The sequence below is a fragment of the Acomys russatus genome, chromosome X, assembly GCF_903995435.1.
Source record: "Acomys russatus chromosome X, mAcoRus1.1, whole genome shotgun sequence".
Taxonomy (NCBI): Eukaryota; Metazoa; Chordata; class Mammalia; order Rodentia; family Muridae; genus Acomys; species Acomys russatus.
The window spans coordinates 7,789,372-7,809,933 of NC_067169.1; the positions used below are offsets into that span (position 1 = coordinate 7,789,372).

The window sequence follows — 20,562 nt, forward strand, 5'->3', positions numbered from 1 at the left end:
AGTGCCTCTGGGCAGCGTGGCAGAAGTACTGAGGGTTCCTGGAAGGAGCCGAATCAGAAGTACCCCCAACCAGAAATGCCCTGACCTAGTGAGAATCCGCACGAAATAAATGCCTGATCTGTGACCCGGTGGGAGTGTCCGTCTTTGTCGTCATCATGGGTGGCTGGGGCCGTGTGACCTGGGGTCACACTCAAATCTGATTCTGAGCTGGCCTAATCCGGATGAGCTTGGTGACTTCATCATAGGCTTACAGGGGTTTATGTTCCCAGCTGATCCCGCTCCCTGGACCAGAATGCTATGCAGCAAGATGGCTGCAGGGGAGGAGAGCATGGAGGACCGAGACTTCCGGGTGCTCATGGAATACGCCCATGGATTCATGATCTCACAGGTGGGGCTGTTGGTACTAGGTTCTTCGGGTGATGAGTGCTCAATACTGAGAGTGGTCTTTACTCGGTACTCAGGGTGCTGTGTGCTCAATAGGTTGCTGTCTGTTCAACCCTTAGAGTGCCTGTGACTAAGTATTGACACAGCTCAATAGGGTGCTGGGTGCTCAGTACTGTGTGGGTAGCTCATTACTTAAGAGTGCTGGTGGAAGAGTGAAGACAGTGTTGGGTGCTCAGTACTTAGAGTGCTAGGTGGTCAGTAGGGGGCTAGCTGGGTGACCAATAGAGTAGTGGGTGCCCAGTACTCAGGGTATTTATGAGTCAATGGGTAGCACGCTATGTTCAGTACTCCAAGTGCTGGTTGCTGAGTCCTCGGAGTGCCTGTAGGGTGCTGGTGTCCCCCGGGTGCTAGCGCTCAGGCCCGATTCTGAACCCCCACCCCCAGGTCGTGTTCGCAGCCTGTGAGCTGGGCGTTTTCGATGCTGTGGCAGGCCCATGTGGTGCAGATGCAGGAACCGTCGCCCGGGTTGTAGGTTCGAGTCCTGAAGCGACCCGGCTGCTGCTGGACACATGCACAGCTCTGGGGCTGCTGCAGGCAGACGCAGCTGGTAAACAGGGCCTGGGGAGGGTGAGGCCAGGAGTGACGTCAAAGTGATTCATAAGCCCCATTCCCAGGGTAACATGAGTGAACTGCAGCTCCCACGCCAGGGTGACCACGTGACATCACCATGGTTCACAGACCCTGCCACTCCCGTCCCCAGGTGCCTACAGCAACACCCGCATTGCTTCCTCGCTACTGGTCACAGGCAGCCCCCGGTCTCAGCGCCACATGATGCTGTACCTGGCTGGGACGACCTACCACTGTTGGGGTCAGCTGGCTCGGGCTGTGAGGTGAAGGCAAGGTGCAGGGACCCATGATGCACCGCGGGTGGGCCAGGAGCTGAAACTAATTGCCCTATGCACAATGGTGTGGTCAGAGTGGGTACATAGAGGTGCGACAGAGCGATATTGTAGAGAAGAGCAATCACATGACTCAAACTGCACCCCTCCCCCCGTACACGTAGGGAAGGACGGAGCCAGTACGAGAGCGCTGTGGGCGTGGCCACCGAGGAGCCATTCGAGGCCATCTACAGGTGGGTGGGGCCAACTGGAGTGACCAAAGACTAAGCACTACTTGCCTCCTCCTCTGGGACCAGAAGTGACCTGATGGAGAGGTTAGGGTGGGAGGGTTGCTTTCTGTCTGCAGGCTTGTTGCTGCCCACTCCCACAATCCCCGCCCACACTCAGAGGCCAGATGCCACTTCACTTCTAGTTGGCCCACCCACTACCTGGCTGCCCTGCAGCCCCCCACACCCATCCTCAACATCCTACCACAGGTCTGAGGCAGAGAGGCTGCTGTTCATGCGTGCCCTGCAGGAGACCTGGAGCATCTGCGGAGCGCGGGCCCTCACGGCCTTTGACCTCTCCAACTTCCGGGTCATCTGCGATGTCGGCGGTGAGGCCCTGCCCATCCCCACTTCCAACAGATGCCTCTCTGGGTAGACGGTACCAGACTAGAAACCGGAAGTGCTACCACCCCTGGACGGACCCTGTGTCTGTCTGCATCCTGACATGGGAGAGATCATACAGCCCCATACGGGACAATTTGTGGGTGGGACCATCCCCCTGGAGCTGGGACAGGAAGTGACATCACTTGCTCAGCCCCACTGCCTTACACAGGAGGATCAGGAGCACTGGCCCGGGAGTTCGCCCGCATCTATCCTGACAGCAACATCACTGTGTTCGACACACCAGAGGTGGTGGCTGCGGCGCAGACTCACTTCCTGTCCCCCACGGGGTCAAGGCCTAGCATCCAATTCTGCGGAGGTGGGACCTCCAGGGCTGGGGGAGAGGGCATGGCTAGGGAGGGGGTAAACTGAGGTATAGCATGCACAAGACCCAATGTATGAAAGGATTACCTGGGGGTATGGGCGTGCCCTTCTCCCCCCCACCCTCCCACGATGTCCCGCCCCCGCAGGTGACTTCTTCCGGTGCCGCCTCCCTTGTGCCCACCTATACATCCTGGCGCGTATCCTGCATGACTGGACAGATGAGGCCTGCATAGAGCTTCTGGGTCGAGTGTGCTTGGCGGGTGGGCCAGGTGAGGGTCACAGGTCAAAGAGGTCACACCAAGTCAAGTTGGGTCATGGGGTGTGATGGGGGGGTCACTTCCGGTCACAGATCCTGTAGCTGACTGGGGGACTGTAGGGTCCCATTGTGGATCATAGGGGTCATGAGGGTCACAGTGGGGTCATCAGATCACAATGGCAGAGGGGCTGTGTGAAATGGCGACTGGGGAGGGTCAGGAGGGCTTTGTAGAATCACAGGGTAGGCTTGAGAGGTCACACTGGCTTCTGATGGTCATGTGGTCTTGGCCTGGTCATGGGGTTCAAGGTCCTTTCCTAGGAATCACCATGGGATCACAGGCCACGTATCTCCCACCCCCCCACCCCCCCGCAGGGTCCGCAGTGCTGCTGGTGGAGGCCACTCTGGCTGAGGATGCCCGCGGACCACTCCCCACACTGCTGCTGTCTCTCAATATGACTGTGCAGACCAGGGGGCGCGAGCGCACTCAGGCCCAGTACCGCGCCATGGCCGCCGCTGCTGGGTTTTCCACACTTCCGGGCGACAGGTGTGGGGATGGAGGGAGGGGGCGGGTGGGGGCCCTATGTGACCATGCTCGCATGGAAGTGACATCACACACCAACAACATGCATCCTGCCGGAGAGGGGACAGAAATTGACATCACACATATTGGTATGGATGAACATGATATCGTCCGCCCTCCCCCACCCCACCCCCATCCCCAGGAGTGGCTTCAATAAACCCGCCTTTCCAGAACAAGGAATTGGCACTTAGCTACCGGAAGTGTTGTAATCAGCAACGACACTGCCTCTCGCCCACCCGCTGGCCCTGCAGGTCGGTCTTGTCCATGGCAACAGAATGCCCAGCGCCCACGGTACTGAGTGACATGGGAAAACACATGGGAAGTGAGCTTCTGGTGGCCAGAGTCCCGCCCACCTGCATTAGAAGCTGATAGGTTCACTGGCAGGAATTGAAGTCACAAGAAGGCAGGCCCAACCTTTCCAGAGCAGGGAGTTGTGGCATTTTTGGCTCACTAGGATGCCCCAGGGCCACCCATTTGGGACCACTAAGGGAAAGGCCTCCCCCGTCTGCAAATGCATAGAGAGATGGGTGAAGCAGTTGCCGAATGTGCTAATTTAAATACGCAAATTGGGCCTTTCTAGAATTAGGAACCTGCTAACTTACATAAAGAAATCTGAAGGCCCTGGATAAAGCACATATGCAAAGCGATCATGTATTTTCCAGATGGTTAGGTTCTCGTATGCAAATGAGATGGGAATATGCAAGACGCACTTTACATATGCCAATTGCACATATCTACGCTACTTAGGGCTGCTGTCATATGCAGGTTAGCTCTTGAACACGCATTTGCATATGCAAATCTCACATGCTTTTTCCCATTGGCCATCATTAGCAAAGCATACATGATGTATGACACCAGCATATGTGCACTGACATCACTGAGACCTTGACTGTGACCCCTCCCCCATCTCACTGTTGAGCAAGTGCAGGGGAATTCTCAGTCCCAATAAATCAGACATGAACTTCCTGAATGATGCCAATTCCACAAACTAGAAGTATGCTGCAGGAAGGGGCATTATAAACCCTCTCAGCCACTTCCGGCCCCGCCCACTAACAGTGTCATTTCCGTTTTCTTCCTGTATATTCCTGGCGACTTCTGGGACTCTCTCCATGTAGTTTCCTGCTGAAAAAAAAAAAGTAGAAACAAACAACCAAAAAAACCCAAGATAGTATTGTGGGGCAAGTTTAGGAGTGATGACATAGTTAAGTGAGAACGAAGGGCAGGACTTCCGGCCTGATCTCACATGGACTAACCAAAGCCAGCCAGGTACTGTGCACTCACTTGGAAGTACCGCCCCTGTTGCCCGTGCCCACCTCTGCCAGGCCCAAGGGTCAGATTGGCATTAGCTACTCAACAGTCTGCCCACCCTGTAAGCCATGCCCCACAAACCCCTCTTGGCTGCAAAATGGGCTGTTAATTGATCACCTTGCGGCCATGGCTAATGTTGTCAATCGTCTGTCTCCCTGACCTCACCCATTGACCAAGGGTGAAAGGGGCGGGGCTTGAATAGTAGATCCCAAAATACTTTTATATGTCTGTCTGTATTTTTATGGGGTGTTGTGGGCGATGTCCTGGGGCTGTGACTTCATGGGGAGAGCCCCGCCCCCTTCCCCACTTCTGCGACCCCTGGGGCATGATGGGAGGACAAATAAATGACCATGATACAAAATGGATATGACACTCAAGACTCATGGATTGACTTCTGGACACACCTCATGATGTCACCTGCCCACGCTGATCATGGGATACAAACATTTTCAGAAGCCCATCAGAATTTTTCTAAGATGCTCAGTGGCACTGTGGTCTTTCCCACTGACAACTAGATGCTGCAAAGTCCATAGGAACGTAAGTCAACTTAAAGGCTATTTTCAGAACCTAGTAAGTGCCTGACTGCTGAAGAATTCCATTTGGTATGTGTTCTTCACATGTCAGGGATTCTTGTCCACTAGCTTCTTCACAAAATCCCAAAGATCATCTACCTAATACAATCTCAGTAAATTGGTGGTGCTTTTCAAATAATATTTGTAATTGTAACTTTGATTCTCATGGCTCAGTTGTTGTCTGGGAGTCTTGCTGCATCCTTCTCCTAACCTAGGCCTAGTCCTGGAAGCTTCTAGCCTCTGCGCAATCTAACCTAGGCCTAGAATGTTTTCAGCCTCTGAGACTTACTGCTTAATAAGCTCACCCTTAATAGTTCTTTCTGAGCTCTGGGCTGGCTGGTTCAACTCAGCTGTTCTTGCTCAAACCCCTCTCATACCTTATTTGTACAATCTGGCTTCTCTGTCAACCCAGTATTGTTCTGCTTGGCCTCAAACTAACTCAGCAATCTGCTCTAATCTTCTGGCTTCTCATTCTCGGGCTTGTTCCGTGTTCACCTGAGTTCTTTCTCTGGAATCCATCTCTCTATTACTGTCCTGGTAAAACTACTTCCTCTCTCTGAAAAACTGCCTCAAAGTAGCTTCCCTTTCCTCTCTCTTCTCATGAGAGTTGGGCATATCCCCCGAATCTTCTCTGATTTGACACCTTTTCTACCACTCAATTAGATATCACTTTCAAACATTAATGCTTCCTTCTACCTTCATTAGGGATTAAAGGCGTGTACACCAGGATCTAAGCTTCTCTTTACCTGATACTTGCTCTATACCAGGTTGGTCTTGAACTCAGATCTTTTTGCCTCTGTCTCCTGGAATACGGTCATATAGACCTAGAAGATCTTTGGATGTGATCTCTTGCCAGAACAGCCAAAAAAATATCTACATTGTTTACATTGAAGCATAATGAAATGGTGATTATTAGTGAAGAAACCATTTGTACAATTGCATTTACAATGAATTCAATTAAGTTAAAGACCCTGAATTTATATAGGAGAAAGATCGTTAGCTAAATGAGATGGTTGTATGAGACTGAAATGATGTGTCATTTTTCACTATTAAGTATTCTGTAATATACTTTAATTTTAATGTATTTAAGAAAAAGATACTACGATGTATAAATAATATAATAGCATAAAAATAATTACTCGAACATAGAACTATCTTCTGAAAATGAACACATATATACCCAGATTTGACCTTAAAATGATAGCTTTTCTGTTTCATTTGTTTGTTTGTTTATTTGTTTGTTTGAAAGAGTGTCTTACTCTGCAGTCCTGGCTGTCCTGGCACTCACTTTGTAAACTATTCTAGCCTTGAATTCACAGAGATCTGCCTGCCTCTACAATACCAGGGCTGGGATAAATGGTGTGCAGCACCACCCCTGGCTATTATGGCTATTTTAAAATTCCTTACTTTGTTTTGCCTTTGTAATCTCTGGAAGTATCTTTATTTGGTATCCTGTGGTAAAAGAGTCCAGAGGAAGATTCTTGCTTTTGTCCTAAGATTTACATGCTCCAGTGAAAAGAACACTACATTGCATTATTACTAATGTGAGACTGAGAGAGAGAATTTTTAATTAGCTCTCTAACTCATAAGCCCAAGTAGTTGAGATGCAGGTCAGCAGGTTTGCTAGCCCAAGGCCCCAGATAAGTCACAAAGAATGCAGAGCTAGGAAACAAAGACCTATTGAGTGTTCCAGGGACCTGCTGGCCATAAAAGATAGGGAGGATACACAAGGACAAATTTCTGAGAGAAACAGGTACTGGACATGATCGAGTGAGTAATGAGCCAAGATCCCTCATCCAATCTTATGGTGTTTGCTTAATCCCCCTTGAGGCCCGCACACAATGTTCCACGTTTGAGTTTAACCAGATGTGTTGTTAGCTCAGATAAACATCTACCCTCGGGTTCTGAGGAAAACAGGAACCAAGGACTGCTCCCGTGTGACTAAGTCCGACCTTACCCCAGATCTGTCTACGCAATTTGCTGATGTTCAAATGTTTGAAACAACCAATCGTGTGTGGCCGCGCCAAAACTTCCCACTCCCCCCAACCTTTGACCATAAAAACCCCAAACCCCTGGGCTTCTGGGTCGACCCCTCTGTCTCCTGCATGAGATACGTATCAACCCGGAGCTCCACCAATAAACTGCCTCGTGCGTTTACAGCAAGATGGTCGTTTGTGTGTCTTTGGGTGCGCGCCATCCCGAGGCTTGAGTGAGGGTCTCCCTTCGGGGGTCTTTCAAGACAAACCTTGCTTATACTAGGTAGACAAGGTTGGGGACTCAGGCCATCTGAATTAGGTCTAAGCTCTGCTGCCTAGATATGTGTTACCTAAATCATGTCAGTGATTGTATTGTCTCACAGTTAAGTACATTTGTTCTGAAGTCAGATGGTCCTATTATCCTCTTCTTAACTAACAGATGACCTTGAACAAGTAGCTTTCTCCTCAACCTCAGTCTATCATTTGTAAAGTGGAAGTGTCGATCATTTTAAATTGAGTGGTTGGAAGATTAGACAAATGTGTAATGAGTATATATCTGTGCTTGCTTCAGTTGCCATATACTAGAATTGGAGGAAGTTGGGCATGGATATCTCTTTATTGTTTTTTCCACCTGAATAAATCTTGTTTTCTTGCTTTTCACTATTAAAACAAAACAAATACGATTGGAAGGATGCAGAGATGGGAAGCACATAGCAAATATCCCTGGTACTATAAGCTTTTTCTTATAGGTTGAAACAGGGACTAGTAAATTATCTTCTGCCACTGATACACAGCTATTGTTCTGACTTCTAGTAGGCTATGCTCTTTTAGGCATATTGACAATAATATTCACAACTAATGGCATTTCTTTGTAGGTTGCCAGTGTGGATCTTGATGAAGGATGGCGCCACATTATGGGGATTATTTCCCCATGCTCTGCCAATGCCATGATTGTCACAGTGTTCTGTGCCAAAGAGGGTGAAGTTCAAAGACAGCTCCAGACAGCTGTGGCTGAAGATTTCCAGCATATAGTTTCCCTTTTATAAGATGTTGTAGATAGTGTACTGAATCAAGTTCATAATTTATTTGAAGATGCTGATTCTTCTGGTAGGTTTTTCCCACCTTTAAAAAAATCATGCATTTATTGATTTGAACTACAGGATGTTGTAAGTCAGATAAAAGCAAGCTCTAGTACAAGCTATAGGTAGTTAAATCACTAGTTTTTGAAGACCTGAAGGACTTCTGCTAAAGGCACTATGGAACACTTTGAAATTAGTTGTACGATTCTTTACGACTTTTAATATAGTATTTTGTTTGTTTGTTTTTGTTTTTCAAGACAGGGTTTCTCTCTGTAGCCTTGGCTGTTCTGGACTCACTTTGTAGACCTGGCTAGCCTTGAACTCACAAAGATCTGCCTGCTTCTGCCTCCCAAGTGCTGGGATTACAAGCATGTGCCAACGTGCTTGGCCTTAATATAATTTACAGCTATGAATGTAGATGGATAGGGCATAAAAGTAGAATGCAGTTTTTAAAAAACAGGCAAAGCGGTTTAAAGAGAACAAACATGAGAAATAACAGTGTACCAGGAAAGAGAGACAAAATAATCCATATTTCTCTCAGGTGGGATTTATCTTTCTGTACGCACATGTGGCAGGCATGAAAGCAGAACTGATTGAAGGTAGGAAGGAGAACAGCAAGACCGAGACAGTTTAAGAAAGGAGTGATAAATATGAACAAGGCTCATAGATACATGTATAAAAGTCATAATGAAAAAATCTAAAACTGAATAATACAATGAAACCTATATTTTATATTCTGAAAAATTATTATTTCTTGAGGCAGGGCTTCTCTGTGTAACCCTGCCTGTCGTGGAACTCACTCTATAGACAAGGCTAGCCTCAAACTCACAGAGATCCACCTGCCCCAACCTCCTCACTGCTGGGATTAAAACCTTGTACCGGCCGGGCATGGTGGCGCACGCCTTTAATCCCAGCACTTGGGAGGCAGAGGCAGGCGGATCGCTGTGAGTTCGAGGCCAGCCTGGTCTACAAAGTGAGTCCAGGATGGCCAAGGCTACACAGAGAAACCCTGTCTCGAAAAAAAAAAAAACCTTGTACCAACACTGCAAGGCTTGAAGTTTAGTTTTAAAGCTTGATGTAGAGAAAGCTGCAGGAGGGCTGGAGCGATGGCTTGGTGCTTGCTTAAGAGCACTGCCTGCTGTGAAGAGAATATAACCTTGCCTTAGTCTGTGCCCAAGGAGAAAACAGTCATGGGATGCTTGACCCCACTGAGACTTTGTCTCTACAAACTGATAAAGATCTTAGATAGACTCAGAGAAAGAGGCAGGATCAGCCCAAGACAAAAGACAGGGGCCTGTGATTCTAGGTGGGGTATTGTATTGCTAAAAGCATCATCAATTGGGAGGAGGGAGGGGGAAGGACATTGGGAACAAGAGAGAGACACTGGAGGTTCTGGCCCACAGCTCGGGGAGTTGGAGGATTTGGCAGTGGCAGAAAGCCCAGTGTAGACCTCCACATTTGGTCCACGGAAGATGCGGCTTCTTCTGTCAGATAGATGATCTGTAAGACTTCTGAGAATTACACCAGGGGAATTGCCCCACAGAAGTGATAACCCTAAAGATTTCATTCTTGTTCTCCTTAATCTCCTTTCCCTCCTATTTAGGGTAGTCAGGCTGTAAGGGAGGTACATGCCTTTACTAAATCCCTAATAAAGTAGAATCATTAAGGAATCAGAGCCAACAGCCTGCTGATCTAGAAGACCTGGGTTAAATTCCCAGCACCCATATGGTGGCTCACAACTGTATGTAACTCCAGTTCCAGAGGATGTACCACCCTCTTCTGGCTTTCATAGGTATTAGATGCAAGTGGTGCACAGACGCATGCAGGCATATACACCCATACACATAAAATTACAGAGAGAGAGAGAGAGAGACTGACTGGTACTTCAGGGCCATGGAGCTGGTTCAGATGGGAAAGGATGCTTTCTGCCAAGCCTGGGAATCCAAGTTTGATCTCTGGACCATCTACAGTTAGAAAAAGAGAACCAACTCTATGACATTGTCTATTGATCTCCATGTGCACATTGTAGCATGCACACGCATACACATGGTAATAGCAATAGACAATTTTTAGAAATGTACATTAAATTCATAAGTAAGCTGCTTACTACATGTATGTTGTTCTTGAACAAGAGATGAAGAAGCTGTAATGGAAGGATGTGAAAGCAAAGGTTGAGATTGGTATAGAGCTATGAGCAAATGACAGGAAAAGAATGTGGCTAAACAGTAGGAATATGGGTTGGAAGAGGTAAGTAGATAGTCTGTTCTCCTGTTGTATTTACATTAATTTGCTTCAAGTTCAACTGTTGCTTTCTGGGTATGATGAAGTGTTAGCATATTTAAAATAATAACATATTAATCAAAGCAATGTATCATTTTGTAGCCATCATTGTCTTCATTGTTAACTATGTATAGGCTTTTTATAAAGTCTTAGAAACAGCTCCTACAACTTTTAGAATACTGTAAAACAAGACTCTGAGTATTTTGCCAGTGTTCCGTGCTCTAGCATGGTTTGGTTTCTTGGAGTATGTAAATCAGTTGATAACTTACTGTCTAGGCTACCCACTGTACTCTATCCAGAAGGGGTCCAATTTATGAGGTTCAACCGATGCTTATTCTGGTGTCCAAACACATTCTCTATCAGGTTCTAATGGAACCTACTCTTCTATATCTCAGCGTCACATCTTACTGGCTCACATTGTCCACTTTGATACAGTATGGTGGTTCTACTCTGCAGTTTAAGGCTGCTTTTATGTTACCACAGTATTTACTCTTGTAGTAAATTTCTGTGGATAGGAAAATACCATATTTTTAGGTGGGCAATAGTGGCATATGGAATGTCAATTATCCCAGGCTCAGGAGATAGGCAGATCTCTGTGAATTCAAGGCCAGCCTGGTCTACAGAGCAAGTTTCCAGGAAGCCAAGGCTACACAGAGGAAACCCAGTCTTGAAAAACAAAACAAAAGAAAAGAAAGGAGAGAAGGAAGGATGGAAGATAGCATAGTTTTAAATGTATTTAGAGGAATATTTCAGAAATAAGATGAAGGATGTTTTTAATAATAGAAGAAAAAAGCCTCAAATTGTGTTTGGATTGCCCCCTCCCACCTCTGCCCTAGACAAGATAGACCTGTAGGAGCTGGTGGTGTAGAATGCTGTAAGAGGAAGAATTTGGAGAGAGGGAGTCAGTCCATGAAAAAGGATGAGCTTGGATGCTTTCCTTGGTTCTGATGTTCTCTGGTTTCTGTCCCTTTCGGCCCCTGTGTTCCAGAATATGCATATTTTAAATGCACCTAAAAGAATATTTTAGTCAAATGTAAATAAATAATCTCATAGTATACATACACACATCCACGTCTCTTAGTTACTGTTCTGTTGCTGTGAAGAGATGCCATTGCCAAGGCAACTTATAAAACAAAGCACTTAATTAGGGGTTTGCTTTCAGTTTCAAGGGTTAGTCTGTGACCATCATGGTTAGGTGTACGGTGGCAAGTAGGCAGGCCAGCAAGCATGGTTCAGGAGCAGTAGTTGAGAGCTTAAATATGATCCACAAATTGTTAGCATGAGAATGAGCCAGGGCTCTCTGAGCCTCTCCCCACCCGACCTGAAGACTGCTCTCCCTCCACATGAATATTAGGACTCACAGCCTGCAGAGCCACAGCCCTCTCTTTCCCCTCCTTTTTTATTTTGTTTTACGCATTCACAGCTATCACCCCATCATTGGCAGCCTTATTTGACAGATGGAAGGAGCTGCTATGAGACCACAGCCTTTTGTGTCCCCCACATAAGCTGGGCTTCCCCATAACTAGAATGGTATTCCCAGCCATCGAGGCCTTTCAAGAGATAGAACAAAAGCTCTCTGTGATGAATATCCTCCAACTCTCAGCCCTCTGGATGGAAAAGGGACTGTGGACCTAAGGGGAAGGTAATCTGTGATCAGGAATAGCTGAGGTTCTGCCAAGAGCAGAAGTTCAGAGGCCGCAGGGAGCAGGCTCCAGACAAAGGTTGCTCAAGGTCTTTCCAAGGTGTTTAGGCAGCCCTAGGACCTGCTTGGTTCAGCTTTTGTGGCAGAGGAGTTGTATATACTCTTGGAACTGGGGGCGTGGTAGTCGGCTAGAGTGTACATGCAAATATGCAGCCATCTGGATCTCACTTAGAAGTGACTTTATATTTAAACATACAAATAGACACATCATACAAGCCACTTTCACAGATCTATGGATTATATTGGAAATACACGTATTTTCATACATATATGTACATATGCATGCTCAGGGCAGGGCCATGGTATCACAAACCAGGAGGCAAAGATTTGTAAATGTACATACATGTCACATGCATTGTCCTCCAGACATAGAACCTTGTTGCACTGTGCCATAGCTATAAACACACACACATACAAAGAGTATCCTGAGGGGAAAGTTGTCTGTGAACACATATTCTTGTGCACTGGCATGCACAGTTCTACACTCACAAACAGATGTGCTGTGGCAATGGGGCATTAACCAGCTCATGTGTCATGAAGTGCTTCCATCCTTCCTTCCCAAGGATACAGACTTGCTTCTGGCCTCCTTCCTAGGTCTATGATCAGCCTGTGTTCAAATACAGATTGACATACATGTGTGTATTTGTGCACATCTAATGCTCATGCTAACAGAGAAAAATATTATGGAATGTTATAAAACCAAAATGCTGTTACTTTCCAGAGTAGACCCTCATGACCAGACATGCAGAAGTCAAAAAAAAAAAAAAATGAAAGAAAGAAAGAAAAGATAATACCAGTGGGTTAGGTTCCCTGCCTTTGGGAAAAAGAGATCTCTTTTTTTGGGGGGGGGGTTCCACTGGGCTAAACTTTAATAATAAAAGGCAGGCATGTGGCTATCTGGCTGGTCAGGAACTTTTCCACAGGAGAAGCTCAGAGGTACTCTACTCTAGCAGCTGACAAAAGGCAAATCCAGGTTTCTAAGTGGCACCCAGGAGAAGCAATAAGTGCCCATTTCTATGAGGATTTCAAGAAAAAATCAGGAGCCATAGAAGACATGGGGGGTGGTCATGTATTGGTGAATTCAGCTTCTAGTCTGTGTCAGACTTTGTGCACAGGGCTTGGGATACAGTGGTGAGTAATGCATACTCTTAATATACAGTTATGGTTCAAGGTGCCAGAAAGGAGTGCACCAGGAGAAAAGTCATAATGCATTTCTAGCTTCCACATTGGAATATTAGCACAAAGGACTGGAGTGGACCTTTTAATATCCTGTGTCTGGATCACAGTTGTGGTGCCTTGGAAGTCCATGTGAGATAAATAGTAGATTAACTGATTTCCAAGTTTCTCTCCATTCCAAGATGTCTTTCCACTCTTAAGTCTTTGTGTGTATGCAAGGCTTTTTCATAGTGGCACTCTTTCTCAGAGAGGACCCACACCAGAGCACTTTTGGCCAAAGCCAGAGCTATATATGCACAACCACTCGGATCCCCAGGAACAAAAATGAGGCTGATGATCCTGCTTTGGTAGAGAGCATAAAAGAGAAGTGGGTCAGTCCTCAAATGCAGTCAATTACTTGTTTGTTTACATATTTATTCGTTTGTTTTTTTGAGATTAAGACTTTTTTTTTTTCTGTGTTATCTTTGCTGTCCGGGAATTCACTCTGTACACCTGGCTGACCTCAACCTTAGAGATCCATTGCCTCTGCCTGCTGAGTGCTGTGATTAAAGATATGCACCACCACTTCCTAGTGCTTGCTTATTTTTAATTTTTAATTATAATTTCATATGTTTGTGTGTGGGTATGTGCATGTGAGCACAGGTGCCAACAAAGGTCAGTAGAGAACTTCAGATCCTCTTGATCTGGACTCACAGATGTTTGGGAAATGCTGGGCTGGTCCTCTGTATGAGCAGCCTGTACTCTTAACCACTGAGTCTCCTCTCCAACCCCTATTTGCAAGCTTTTTGTTTGCTGAGTTTTTAAGACAAGGTTTCTTTGTGTAGCCTTGGCTGTCCTAGAACTCACTCTGTAGACCAGGCTTGCCTTGGACTTACATAGAATTGTAATATAGATAATTTAACCATGCAGCCTTGGTTGACCTGGAACTTACTGTGTAGACCAGGCTACTCTCAAACTTGCAAGCCATCCCCCTGCAATCTCCTCCCTCTCTCCCCCCTCCTCCCTCCCTCCCTCCCTCCCTCCCTCCTTCCCCCCCTCTCTTTCTCTCTCTGTCCTACTTCTTAGTTTTTCAAGATAGGGTTTCTCTGTATAGCCTTTGTTGTCCTGGAACTTGTTTTGTACACCAGGCTGGCATCAAACTCCAAGATCTGCCTGCCTCTGCCTCCCAAGTGCTGGGATTAAAAGCATGTGCCACCACTGCCCAGCCCACCAAAGGCTTCTTGCTTTTATTTTTTTATCACAACATTCCTTGGTATAGTATAGGGATTGGGGCCTTAGCTTTGGAAATTACTCCAGTTTAAAATGTTTTATGCAACCTAGGTACTGATTTATTTTTTCGACTTTGGTGTGTTCAGTAGAATATAGTAACAATCCTACCCTGAGGTGGTGGCTGTAAGAGTTAAATATGCTGATATATATAAAGTCCAACAATGTATCATATACAGTAAGTTCTCAATTAGTGTTAGCCATGGTACTTCTATTAGAGTTCTCAACATTTATTGGTCAAATCAGAGCATTTAAATTTTTAGTCTTTGCATTCAGGATAAAGTTGTGTGAAAATAAGACCTTGGAAGTCTCTCATGGATTACTTGGTCAGAGGCAGGGATGTGGTGGGAGAGCAAGTTATAGGCAGAGAATCTATTTCAGGGATGGGGTATAACTCTGCTGTAGAGCACCTGCCTGACATGCATGATGCTCTGGTTTATATTACTAGAATACAACATATAATAATAATGAGGAGAAGGAAGAAAGGGGCAGAGAGAGGGAGGGATGGAGGACAGAGGAAGGAAGAAGAGAGGGAGGGAGGGAGGGAAGAAGGAAGGAAAGAAGGAAGGAAGGAAGGAAGGAAGAAGGAAGGAAAGAAGGAAGGAAGGAAGGAAGGAAGAAGAGAGGGAGGGAGGGAGGAAGAAAGGAAGGAAGGAAGGAATACAAGAACAAGCTTTCTGCCTTGGTTTAGGTAGTTACCATGAGTGCCAGCAGGGGGAGCCCAAGGTGCAGAAGCAGACAGGTGCTAAAAAGGGAACTCAGAATTAATGGTAACTCAGCACCTACTGTGTGTCCTCAGAAAGTTGGGATTTAGCGGTTCTTGTGACAAGGTGAGGTGCCCTAGGATAAATGTAGAGGCCAGATTTCCCTAGCCTGAGGGCCATTTCACTGCAGAGGGACCTAGCTTTGGATCCTATAGAGGCAAGTTCAACGCTGAAGACAGTCCCCTGGCCACTCTTGGGAGTTAGTGGTGACCTGCTCTTAGCAGAAGGCACAGTCTTTTCCACAGTGCCCCAGTGCCCTGTAGCCTTGCCAGTGTCATTCCCAATCCCCCCCCCCCCCACCCCCGACCCCACCGCCCCAACTTTGCTTGTCCACTACCTTGCACTGTCAGGTGGACAGTGGAACAAAGAGCTAATCCAGGAGCATGCTATGTATTCCTCCTGGAATGAGTGCAGCAATGTGTTTGTGTAATAGTTGCTTTCATAGATATTTTTTAATACCACAGTTTCTGGCAGTCCATCATTTCAGCCAATTAAAAATCAGTTGCCTCTCGGCTTCTAAAATTGCCAGAATTAGAAAAATGTGGAAAGGTAAAAGATGGTAGACTTTTTTCCCCCTGGCTCCAGAACAGACAGTTATGTCCCAGAGACAAGGTATGGTCTGTTGTCTGGATCTTGGAGGGAGAAAATCTAAAAGGGACTCTTGCTTAGTTCCCCACATGGAGGTTCCGTGCAATAGACTGGCTTCTGCTCTAGCATGGTGTGGGGAAAAATTCCTAGGCCTCTTCGCTTTCTATCCTGTTTTCCCAATGTCACCCGGCAGGAGACAGAGCCTGGCTCCTGCCCTTTCAGATGTCCAGGCATAGGTGGGGTAGAATCCCCAAGGTCCATATTTCCACTAGGTGACCTTAGCTGGGTTATTTCACCTCTTCAACCCATTGAGCCAAAACTACCAGACAGAAGATGTAGGCTCCTTGTGGGGAACTGTCAGGGCCCCAGGGAGGAAATATTGCTGGAATTTTGTCATATTTATTTAATCCTCCTTCATCAGTGAAGTCTCACTCTCCTGGTGGGTGAAGGAGCCAAGGTTTTGATGAAGGGCAGATGGCCATTCTTGTTCTTATGGCCAACCAGGAGGCATGGTGATACAGTGCCTGTAAATCTCAGCACTTGAAAAAGCTGAGGCAGGAGTTTAAGGCCATCCTGGCCTATGTAGTGAGACCCTGTCTCAAAATGGCAACAACAAACATTTCTAGGGGTGACAAGGGGCATCTCTTGTGACTGGCTGAAGACTGAGGTCCCTTACCAGGGATATTAGTTTGAAGAAGTGGAGCAAAGTAGGGCACTTGACTTCCAAGCCTCACTTTTCCCCAACTGTAAGATGGAATTGCCTGTTTTACAGATAGGAAATGGTTGTTTGGGGCTCAGCAGAAGTCAGAAGGGCATAGAAAGATTCTGGGAAACAGCTTGGCTGGGTGTTGGAGAAAGCCTTCTTCTAGGTGTCTTTTGGGGTAGACTGTTCCCAAGACAGTCACTTGTCTAGACCTCTGACCAGTGGTTCATTTCTAGTTTCCTCTCATGAGGGACTTGATTGTCCCCTATATCAAAAGCAGAGAAACTTAGGTTAAGAGCATCAAAGTGAAAATTGACTTCACCAAGTGATGGACACAAGAAAGTTTCACTGGAGGTCTGAAGGCATCACAGTCACATCAAGAAACCTTGTCCTAGGCATGACTGCATTTGTGTATTTGCCCACCACCTTTCCTTAAGGATAGAACAATTCCAAAGTCTGAGAATGGGATTGAGAGGGTGTGCTGGCCAAGGAGTCAGTGTGATGGTCAGGGTGTCATATGTGAACCTGGACATAGGCAGAGAACTCTTAGTTTGTGGCAAGCTTAGCACTGTGGCACAAGTATTGATCCAAAGTGGGCTCCCATAAGTGACTTGAGAATAGCTAAAGCAGAGGTCTCAGTCTCGCTTCTCTTCCCTCTCCACAGCGAAGCTGAGAGAGAGAGAGAGATCATGTCTTTGGAGACTGGAAATCTAGAGGTTATTTCTGAGCAAGAAATCCAGAACTCTTCAGGTCTTAAATTTCTGCTCCCATCACTTCGGTAGAGATGGGTCCTGAGAAGATACTGAGTGGGCACTTCAGTTCTGGAGCTCAGTGGCACCAGCCAAACTTGGAAAGGAATCATGTTGATCACCAGAGAAGGAATCTCATCAGAACTAGACTGTGTTGAGGGGAGGCCAGCAGCAAAGAGGCTTCCAACTAGCACTCCACGGGGCACAACTGCCCTGGAGTGAGGATGTGGTCACTGGTGTGTGCAGTGAGAAGGCTACCCAGTTCTCTGAGAAGCATATTGATTCTTCTGGCACATGGTCAGCAGATAAATGCCACAGGGGCGCAGAACAGAAAGCCTGGTGGCTAGACCACACCTAGCTTTCTCCCACCCACTCCTTCCCACAACCCACTTCAGACTTGTCTCCACTTTTAATTCTCCAGCCTTGGAAATGAAAGACTTAATTCTGAGGCTTTGCCCTTACACCCTCCCTGGCCCCCACTGCATCCAAAATACTGTGATATGGGGCTGGTGTTCACTCACAAAGTCTATCGGAGCCTGTGTGCTATGGGTTTCTTTGTTTTAGAAGGTAGTGAACTGTTTTCAAAGGTGGGATATTTCCAGAAGGAGGATGCCAAGGCTCATTTCCCAAGAGGGATGGGAAGCCTGGTTAGTCAGGTTCAGGTCAGAGAGCTGTGCTCTCCTAGCTGGCTGACAGCTGGTCTTTTAGTGGTGCTCAAAGTGAGGACAGCACTGCCATGTTGCCTACAGCCTGGCTATATAGCTCAGCCACTGCCCTCTTTCCTGCTTAAAGGCACAGGCTAAGTGATTCGCTGTTGTCTGGTAACAAATCCTGGTAGCTACCTCATGGATCTCATTGATGTCAGTTACACTTCCCACTCTTTCTCCACTCAGCCACCAGAGTGGGTCTTTCCTCCCTTGCACTGTTGTTATTTGTTTTAATAGTTCTTTTTATTATTTTTGTTTGTTTGTTTCATGACAGGGTTTCTCCGTGTAGCATGTAGCCTTGGCTATCTTGGAACTCTGTAGACCAGGCTGGGCACAAATTCAGAAAACCTCCTGCCTCTTCCTCCCAAGGGCTGGAATAAAAGGCATGTGCCATCATGCCTGGCTTATTTTTGTCACAGACATAAGGACAAATTGTAGAGGCTTTGTTTGACAAAGTTCCAGAGACCTCCAACTGCCCAGCATGATCTCTATACATCATGAACAGCTGTTGAGGCTTTGTATGACAAATTTCCAAAGATCACCACTGCCCTTAAACATTATGAATTCTCCAGGTGTAATGTGGTCTAAAATCTGCCTTTTTTCTCTTAAAACTTTCTCTCTGTATTTCTAAGCCCTAAGAAAATACATATAGGGAAAACCTTTTTCCACAGAGAAGGTTAAGAGAGGGCATCTGGCCAATGGCTTGAGACAATGACAGAGATTTTTGCTCTGACTGTAAGCAACAAAGCAGAAACTGCATGAAAGAAAGTTAAGACCTGGACATAACAGTACCTGGCTAGATACTGTTACCTGTAGCAAACATTTCCTTAGAATCTGCTTTGAGAGCACTAGAAGGTGGGCATGGAACTTCATGCTTTACAGATATTTTACAATAAAGGACCCCTTGGCAGTTAGCCTAGGCTTTGATAGTACATCTGTTGGTGTAAAGTTTTTTCTTTATTAGAGAACATTTAGCTCAAGCTATGTTGCTATGACAATCTTGTAAACACAATGGCTTTAGCCCAGGAAACTTTATGAGTAAATTTGCCTGAGTATTGTTTAAGAAACAAGAATTAGTCTATGCTATCCATTGCTTGGAAATTGATTGATTTTTGCTGTATGCTTTATTGTAAGTTATACAGAACTTTTTGTATTTCCTTGTTAGACTGTTCTCTTTGTTGGTTTTTGAAAGTCCTATTGATTGTAAAAGATGAGAAAAATCATGATGGAATCTGTAATGAAAAAACTAAACTTTATTTTAATAAAATACTGTGGTTGGCCCAAGTAGAATGGAAAGCAAGTAACAGACATGAGAGAATAAGCTAGAGTGAGATGAGGAATAGCAAGAGGGACAGAAAGATGAGGAACAGCAAACAAGAGATAGAAAGATGGGTAACAGCAAACAGGAAGAGAGAAAGATGGGTAACAATGAGCAAGGAGTCAGACAGACAACAGGCAAGACAGAGCCAGAGCCAGCTAGAGAGCCATAAAATAAAGTTTGCCTGGGCTTTAAGACTTTCAGCTTGTACCACATATGCCTGAGTCTCCAAGTATTTCTTTTTCCTCCGTTCCTCAACCTCTCCTCAACAACTAGTTCCTCTAGCTAGTTGTTCAACCAATGGTTGGTTTCCCTTAACCGGCCATTCACTGCCTGCTCAATTCTCCCTACTGTAGGCCCACCTCTCTTCTCTCCTCTTTGCTGCTTCTGGAGCTGGTCTGGAGGATGTGTGGGATATTTTTCCTGCTCGTATGTCTGATGCACATGGAGGCCAGACGAGGAGATTGAATCCTCTGGAAGTGAAATGACATGATTGTGTGCCACCACGTGAGTGCTCAGAATCAAACCTGTTTCTTTTGAAGTTCAGCCAGTGCTCTTAACCACTGAGCCATCTCTCCAGCCCCTCTCCTTTTAAAAAATATGTTTCATGTAACACAGGCTGAGGCTGGCCTTGGGATTCTGATACTGCTTCTACCTTCCACTAGCTGGGAGCACATGAGTTCCATATCTTGCACAGTACATGTGTGCTCATGCTATATGTGTGCATATACTATACTGCTGAGCTATACCAACAGCACTAGAAAGGTTATTTTCCCTCTCAAATCCTCTTCTTCCTTTTTCTTTCTTCCTCTTCTACTTTTTAGACAAAGTCTCGGTTTGGAGTCCATTCTGTCCTAGAATTTGCTATGTAATCTGAGATTGCCTAGAATCTATCTGTAATCCTCTTGCCTGGGCCCTGCCAGTGTTTGGTTTACAGGTATGGGTCACCATGCCCAGCTAGAGCAGTCTTTTCAAGAGGTGAAACTGATCTACTAAAGTCCATCTATAATCTTCATATCATTCACAATAAAACAAAGTTCCTGCCACAGTCAAGAGACCCCTTCTTTTTGTCAATAATCTAGTGCCCACCTGTCAGGATGGAGCCACTGCTGAGCCCTGGCTTAATTCGGATATAATTTAAAGATAAAGCCATTAAGATTCAACAAGGAATCTGGGTGGTGGTGAACGACTTTAATCATGTCACTCAAGAGGTAGCGGTAAGCAGATCTCAAAGCTCAAGCCAAGCCTGGTCCACAGAGTAAGTTCTAGGACAGGCTGGGCTAC

General features: G+C 46.0%; 1 protein-coding gene across 1 annotated transcript; it reads left to right on the plus strand.

Moving 5' to 3' along the window:
* Positions 1 to 274: 274 nt before the first annotated feature.
* Positions 275 to 3,247, plus strand: LOC127184695 (acetylserotonin O-methyltransferase-like). The gene is made up of 8 exons (XM_051141042.1): positions 275 to 388; positions 829 to 991; positions 1,145 to 1,274; positions 1,448 to 1,516; positions 1,760 to 1,878; positions 2,103 to 2,249; positions 2,401 to 2,523; positions 2,883 to 3,247. The coding sequence occupies exons 1-8, from the start codon at positions 293 to 295 to the stop codon at positions 3,245 to 3,247; spliced, it is 1,212 nt and encodes a 403-aa protein (XP_050996999.1). The 5' UTR covers positions 275 to 292.
* Positions 3,248 to 20,562: the final 17,315 nt, after the last annotated feature.

Bases quoted from the DNA above. Each gene is read 5' to 3' on its own strand.
- LOC127184695 (XM_051141042.1), top strand. From the start codon at position 293: ATGCTATGCAGCAAGATGGCTGCAGGGGAGGAGAGCATGGAGGACCGA. The intron at 992-1,144 runs GTAAACAGGGCC...TCCCGTCCCCAG, and splicing joins GCTGCAGGCAGACGCAGCTG to GTGCCTACAGCAACACCCGC. The intron at 2,250-2,400 runs GTGGGACCTCCA...CCGCCCCCGCAG, and splicing joins TAGCATCCAATTCTGCGGAG to GTGACTTCTTCCGGTGCCGC.